General features: G+C 47.9%; 1 protein-coding gene across 1 annotated transcript in view; it reads right to left on the minus strand.

The window, feature by feature from the left end:
- Positions 1-6,884, minus strand: part of SOGA3 (SOGA family member 3) — a 49,238-nt gene extending 42,354 nt beyond the window's left edge. The window contains exons 1-3 of the mRNA XM_011961677.1: positions 5,809-6,884; positions 2,714-3,905; positions 2,018-2,242 (exon numbers count right to left, since the gene is read on the minus strand). Of these exons, the coding sequence (XP_011817067.1) occupies positions 2,018-2,242; positions 2,714-3,814 (1,326 nt within the window). The 5' untranslated portion in view covers positions 3,815-3,905; positions 5,809-6,884. The remainder of the gene's footprint in view (positions 1-2,017; positions 2,243-2,713; positions 3,906-5,808) is intronic.
- Between the last annotated feature and the right edge of the window lie 666 nt (positions 6,885-7,550).

A 7,550-nucleotide genomic window follows, 5' to 3' on the forward strand; every position in this document is an offset into this window, starting at 1 on the left:
ATTGAAAGCATTACAACCCAATATTTATATAGTGCTTACCATGTGCCAGGCATTATTCTACAAACTATACATATAAGCCATTCGCATATATCAATCATTTAACCCTATAAAAATCCGATGAGATAGGTACTATTATTACTCCTATTTTGTAGATGAGGAAACTGAGTCTCAGAGAGGTCAAGGCCACACAGCTAACGAGTAGACACTGCGGGGCTAAGAAGCCTAGCAATCTGGCTCTACATTTTGTTCCCTTAACTTCTGCACTACCCTGTGGTAACAAATGTTGTACTGGATTTTATCACATGTAGAGAAATTTCACAAATCTCCTTTACTTCAACAAAAGTATAAGGTAGATGTTTCTATTATAATCTATGTTAAAGAATGAAAAATTGAAGCTTTTGCAAGTAGTGGGTTGGGCTTGAATTTCAATCTTACAACTAGAATTCCAGTTGCTTAATGTTAGGAAACATTTTAGTCCTTGCGATTATTACTTTTTGAATGACTGTGCATTTTTGCCTCATGTTTTGAGATTATCCTGGAAATTCTAGGGTTTGGAAGAAAAGTGGAGCAGCCTGGTACAGAGGCTTAGGACACAGGTTGTGATTTTGGACTGAGTGGAGAGTGAGCCTGGAACCTATTAGCTGTTTTCCAGGCCTGGCCACTTAACATCTGTGAAAGGTGTAGCTTCTGCAGCTGGAAAATGGTGACTTAATAATCCCTATATTGTAGGATTTTTTTCCCTTGAGAATTACATTAAATAATAATGTATGTAACAGTATTTGCCGCAGTGCTTGGTACATACTAAACACTCAACAAATGTTAAGAAAAAAGTGGCCGGGCGCGGTGGCTCAAGCCTGTAATCCCAGCACTTTGGGAGGCCGAGACGGGCGGATCACAAGGTCAGGAAATCGAGACCATCCCGGCTAACATGGTGAAACCCCGTCTCTACTAAAAAATGCAAAAAACTAGCGGGGCGAGGTGGCGGCCGCCTGTAGTCCCAGCTACTCGGGAGGCTGAGGCAGGAGAATGGCGTAAAAAACCCGGGAGGCGGAGCTGAGATCCGGCCACTGCAGTCCAGCCTGGGCGACAGAGCGAGACTCCGTCTCAAAGAAAAAAAAAAAGAAAAGAAAAAAGTAATACGTCTTTCATAAAATGTTTACACATAGCTTTCTTTAAAACAAAGAAAAATTACACGTGATCTTTAAATCTTGATGAAGTTCATGCAATGAACAGTATACTTATTTGGTGCAAGGAGATTAAGTTTGCATTGTCAATAAATCTGCCTACAGTCAGACTGAACTGGAGACCACACCTGTCTAGAAAATGCACTTGAAGGTTGAGATTTTTCCGCTGGAAGAAATTCTGAAGGAGCGACTTCACTTTAAAAAATGAAATTCTTTCATTTACCTCACACCAAACAGGCTGCAAGTTGGTTAGTTGGGGTTTTTTTTGTTTGTTTTTGTTGTTGTTTTTATTTTCTCAGGGAGTCACCTAAGTGGCAAGTGCGGAAAAGAAATAGTCCTGGAAGAAGGAGGTGGAGTGTCCACTTGCTGAAATAAATCTTAACTCTAGAATCTCCCTAGTGCAGTACCTATTTTGGGTTTCAACTCCCCCAGAGGAGTCCTTTTAGTGGCTCCTGACTGCCCGATTCCACCGGTATTCTCTCAGTAGACAGACTAGGGCAGATCAAAGGCTTGAGCCTGCGCTCTGCCACGCCCTTGCCTCTGCCCAGAAGGGAGCCTTCTTCTCATCACCTCTTGGAGAGCCACCGTTGCTCCCAGGAGAGCACACTTAGCTCGTCTGCTGCCAGGCCCTCCACACACACTCTGCACTCTTTAGAGCCACCTGTCAGTTCTCTCCCTTCTGAGACCCTAGTATTTCGTGGTTAGCGCTACGAAACTGTGTCCCTAAGACTCCTTGCCAGTCGCCAATGAAGACTTCTCAGCCTAAAGAGCCCTTGGCCAAAGTTCCCACCCGCCGCCCCTGCCGCGCGCCACTGAGCCCCCGCGCCGCAGACCTTGAGGTCCTGCTCCAGGCTGCGCAACAGCTCCCCGTCGATTTCCCCGGTCTGGGCGTAGCGGAGCCTTTTGCGCTCGGCTTTGCGGAGGCGGTACTGCAGGATCCGGCAGTTTTTGTTGGCTCTCTCCAACTCGTGGCGCATTTCCTGCAGTTGACAGGCATCCTCCTCGAAGAAAGTGTCCCTCATCTCATCCATCTCGGTTCTCAGCTCATCGATCTCGTTCTGAGGCGGTGACAGGCCGCGTGTCAAAATCAAACTCGCTTCCAGCCCTTTCGACACACACCATGCACACCCCATTCCAATTCCAAATTCTCAGCTTTAATTGCCCTCTCTCCACGAGACAGGAGTGACAAGGAGCTAAGTGTAGAAGAGGAAACTGGGGGAAAAGGCCCACTTTAGGCCCTCTCTCATTCTCTTACTCTCTCTCTCTCTCCAGGAAAAAGTGTGACAAACCATTATAATTAAAGAAACGGAGGCCCAGATTAGAATTTAAATGAAAACCTCGCGTTACTGAGAGCAGATTCAGTTTCAAATTTGGACAAGGCCTAGGAAACCCCCTCCCTCCTTTCTTATTCTCCTCCCTCTTCAAGGCTCTCTAACAGGTTAGGAGCCTCTCACCCCCGCCGGGACACGCCCTAATCCTCCCAGGCCCACTCTTCCCATCCCCCAGCCGGGTACCCCCACCCTCCTCACCTTCAGAGTCTCGTTTTCCTCTCGCAGCTTCTCCATCTCCTCCTGCATTTCTTCCTGCTCTTGGAGCTGCTGCGGGTGCGGCTGCGACGAAGGGGGCGCTGCCGCTTGCATGCCCCCGCCGCTCGCACTGCCCTCTGCGCTCTGCTGGGGGCCCTCCGCCGCCGCCGCCATTGGGGAGGCGGAGGGGACTGCCAGGGTCTCACAAATGGAAGGGGCACCAGAGACCGGGGAGCTGCGGCTACTGCTGCCGCCGCCGTTCTTAGCGTGCATCTGAGCCGCGGCCGCCGCCGCCGCTGCCCGCTCCTTCTTGAGATGGAACTGGATGAGCTCAGACTGCAGACATCCTTCCTTCCAGTAGCTCCCTCCACTACTGCTGCCGCCCCCCGCAACGCCGCTTCCGGAGTTTCTGCTGCCGGGTCCTGGGGTTTTGCCCGCAGAAGAGGAGGATGGCGAAGGGGAGGCCCCCTCCCCACCGCTGCCGCCCCTCTGCTGAGCGCGTACGCCTTTCCCTCGCCAGCCCCTGGGCGGCGGCGGCTGGGGAGCGCCCCCCTCCCTTTCCCCGGAGCCGCCGCCGGCTCCTCCTCCTTCCCCGCCCCCTCCTCCCCCTTCTCCTAGCGGAAGGGGTTCCCCGAGTTTCGAGGGCACGGACTCTAGCTCCCGAGGCGGCTCCTCGGGCGGTCCGGGCCTCTTGCCGCCCAAAGCGGCCAGGGTCGCGGCTGGGGCCGCTTCAGCACCAGCCACGGGCTGGACAGCTCCCTGAGCGGCCCCTTTGGGCGCCAGGGGCGTCGCCTTGTCGGCCCCGCCTCCGCCTCCTCGGACGCCTGCGGGCGGTCCCGTGCGGCTCCCGGTCTTGTTACCCTGCTGCTGCTGCTGCTGCAGCTGCTGCTGCCGAACAGAATTGAGTTTAGTGCCGGCCCCCACTGGGGACCTGGTGGCCGCGATTGTCTGTCGCAGCGAATTATCCCTCGGTCTAGCGGGTGACTGAGCTCGCTGCTGCTTTCTGCTGCTGCCCTCCGGGTGCAGACGAGCCTCAGTGGCTGCAGCGGCGGGAGGAGCTGCTGCTGTGGCAGGGGCAGCGCCCCCAGTCGGTGGCTGACTCATGGCTAAGAAGAACCTACCAGATGCGATTTGGAATAGCCCATTACTAGATCATCCTCTTCCCTCTTCACTGCCGCCAACCTTCCTTCCTAAGCTGGGACAGAAACAAAAGGAGAGAAGAACACAACATGTCTGCGTTGTTGCACAGCAAAGGGTGATATTGCTGTACAAGAGAAGCCCTCAGAAAACGATGAGATTTGGATGGCGCTTAGTAGAAGCTTTGACTTTAGGAACAGGACACAGGGCTGTCTTTAGGAATAGGATGCAGGTATGTAAATTCTCATTTTGCCCAGGGTGGCGCTGTCTCCATCTCACTCCACCTTAGCAAAATGACGGATCTGAAAGCAGCTGAACCTTACATTCTCATGGTAGCAGGCTTTGAAAAGGGTGAGGTACAGAGTCAGACAGGAATTGGTGGGAAGGGAGATATAAAAGAAAAGAGATAAAGTCGAAAAGGGGCTTCAGAAAGAAAAGATGTCCATATCTTAGAGTTGTCAAATCTCTGCTTTTACAACGTTGGCTTTCCTCACCATCAAATCCATATGTAAAGCCTAGTTTAGTGGAGAAAGTTTTCATTTAATTAGTATTCCCAAGTTCAATTAGAGGAAAAGAATTATGATGTAGGGCTCCTAGAGAAAATTTTCTACGGATAAATGACACTTTCCCCAGGCAGCTCCAACGTTGTTTTTGGGGAAATGCACCCAATTTCCTTTGTAATAGAACTAAAAGAAAATATAAATAATGAATGCCTTTAAATCAATCTCAGTTTCAAGAAAACAACAGCATTAAGAATTGTCTATATGGGTTAGTTATTAGCAACCCCAAAGCGTATCTTTTTCCTTTGGGGAAATAATTTTTAAAATACATTTGGAAAAGTTGATGGTCAGTTCTGCAGTTTCCTAAGTTTCTGGTGATGAATTTTCCTATGCTCATCCAATACTGTAGTCCTTATGAATCACTTTAGTTTTAAGTGTAATGGCTAGATAGAAAATATTTTCATTCTTAGCCATCTTCTTACATTGCATATCATAGGCAAAGTTGTACTTTTTAAAGTGCCCATTCCCTCCTATGTAGCCATATTCTGAGACAGAACCCAGAAAGCTGGTGCATCTTCCCTCATGGTGGTAAGATCAATTTCCAGGATGTATATTTCCAAGATAAATCCATCACTAGCTTCTTTAATATTAAAAACAGCAAGCTACTGCCTCATGGGTTCTTCTCCCTAGGGATCCAGGCAGCTAGTCAATTAGTTGCCTTTTCCTCAAAATTATTTCTGTCTAAAGCAGTGAAAGGGGCATGACTAGGCATAAATTTCTGCTTTAAAAATATTTGTCCTATACAGAGAGGAGGTTACCCTACTGCCAGTTATTTTACTTGCATAATTCTTGTTAACATCTATTTTTAGCATCACAACTTAGCATGCAGTAATTCCTCATTTTATAAAGAAATATTACCAGAGGATTCCTAATCCACCTCCCTTTCTGTTTCTGGCATCTCCTTCCAACTCACTTTGAAATATAAAGGTGAACAAAGAAGACATCAGGGGAGAAATTTGCCCATCAACTTATTTTCTACATCTTCTCTCCCAGCCACAATAATACTAGAACGTCTGGCCTAGTTTATCATCTTGGGTGACACTAACATGGGCTATCTAACTGATTTATATTGCCAATGCAAACTTATTTTTGTTTTTAATCAGGCAGAATAATTCCAGAACTGAGAAGCCAATGTTTAAACTCAGCCCCCAGGCAGCATTAACCCAGGTGAAAGCTTGTGTTCCAGTAACTGGGCTCCACAATCAAAGGTATCCGGCTGCTGTCACGTGGTTCCCACAAAGTGACAAGATGCTGCATCTCTTCAAGGCTTTCCCGGTGAAAAATTGCCACCCAACCAACCCTGGCACGACTTAGACCAACACTTTTAATCTAAGTTTTATCCGCCCGCTGACCCACCCCATCATTCATCCCCAACCCTTTAGAAATCCAGAACTTGCTCACTTCTCAGCAGAGGCGAGGTTTCCAAGTAGTTGAGCAAATCAACAGCACTTTCCTTCTGATATTCCGGGGATCTCAGGGTTTATTATTGTGCTTTTCTGCGCTGAGGGAAGTTCAACTTCATTTTATTGTATGCGACTTTCCGGGTGAGCATGACTTTGGGCTCGCTCGCCGCAGTTCCACACCCACTCGATTTCTCCAAACAATGGCGGTAACGTCGAGATTCAGCTGCCCCCAGAGCTGGTGACTTCCCGGAGGTCTGTGGCTGGGCTGGAGCTGCAGCTCTCAGCAGGCTAACACGCGAGGTACCAAGCTGGGCCAGACGCTCCCCAGGAAGTGCAGAGATACTCACCAGCTGACCTCACCGAACTGGGCAGGGGAGAGGGCGGGATTGCAAGGGACGATAGGGTAGAAGTAACCAAAGAGAGGTTACTTTCAAGAGGAAAGAGAAGGCGGCGGGGAGGGAGACGGGGTCCGGGGGTGGGGAGTGGCGTGATAAAGAGACAAAAAGGCCAGAGCCACGCCCGAGATGGAAAATTGGCAGCAGTGCTCCAAGTCCTTGCTCTATTCTCTTATCCCGTACTTGGCAGAGGATTCCAAAACCGCTCGAACACGGATGCACTGGTTTTCTGCAAAGCTTTGTCCTGGATTCCGTCAATCTCCATCAATTATTTACTTGAGCTCCTTTTCCAAGGAGGCGGACTCGAGCAGCTTTCCGGGCGTGACTGACGTCTCCTGATGCAGCTGCGAGACGCTGGCGGGCGGCTGCTGGGAGTTCTCTTTGTTCACTCACTTTAATTCTCAGTCGAGCTCTCCACGCGGTGCTCCCTCCCCACCCCCAGCCCAGGCGGAGTCAGCAGTTGTCGTTTCCACGAATAGATAATGGTTGCCATGATGGGACCCACCGTCCCACAGACAAAGGGTTCTTGCGAAGCCACGACTAATTTAGTGCAAACCGAAATAAATATCGGCCCACAGAGATCCTTTACAGACAGGTTTGCCCTCTGTACATTTTCCTGTTTCCTATTGAGTACCGGTTTCTACAGTGAAAATAAGGAGTAACTGCTGGAATCCATAATCTTTATAGTAGTGCATGCGAACAATAACAGAAAGCAGAAAGAATATATTATATCAGCGTAAAAGGGAATTCATTTAAAAAGGAGTTCAGAACATACTTGTCTTTACAATTTACACTAACCTATACTGTTTCACAGTAATAATATTTTTAAAAGTTAAGTGGAAATTTCTCTTTTTCTTTTCAATTTCTTTTTTGAGTGGGGGTGCGGGGGGCATGGGAGCCTCCCTTCTACCTCTAAGAATTCCTTTGTGAGCTTGAGTATGAGAATAAAAGTAAGTACTGCTTTTGAAGGAGAGTTTTACAATTTAATTTGTGTTACATTTATATGGTGATTTTGTAAGTAAAATGAAGAAGATATCTTGAAATAATAATAATTTTGGTGCTAACATGAATTTTAGCTTAAGAGATTCAATTTTCCAAGTGTTGATCTTGCATTAAAAGTGAAATAAAAACAATTTAGGAGTAGTTTGCATAAAAGCAATTATTACAGCAAAATAAAAACATGCTCAAGCTCTGGTGGTTGTTATCTTTAGAGACATATAAAACAATTATGATATCACGACAAAATCATTCATGTTCCAAAATAGGTATTAAAAGCCAATTTTGAGCCTGCCACTGTCCAAGGTGCTGGGATGCAAAGCTGAATCAAGAAATTCCCTGTGCTGGG

This window comes from Colobus angolensis, unplaced genomic scaffold, assembly GCF_000951035.1.
Source record: "Colobus angolensis palliatus isolate OR3802 unplaced genomic scaffold, Cang.pa_1.0 Scaffold562, whole genome shotgun sequence".
Classification (NCBI taxonomy): Eukaryota; Metazoa; Chordata; class Mammalia; order Primates; family Cercopithecidae; genus Colobus; species Colobus angolensis.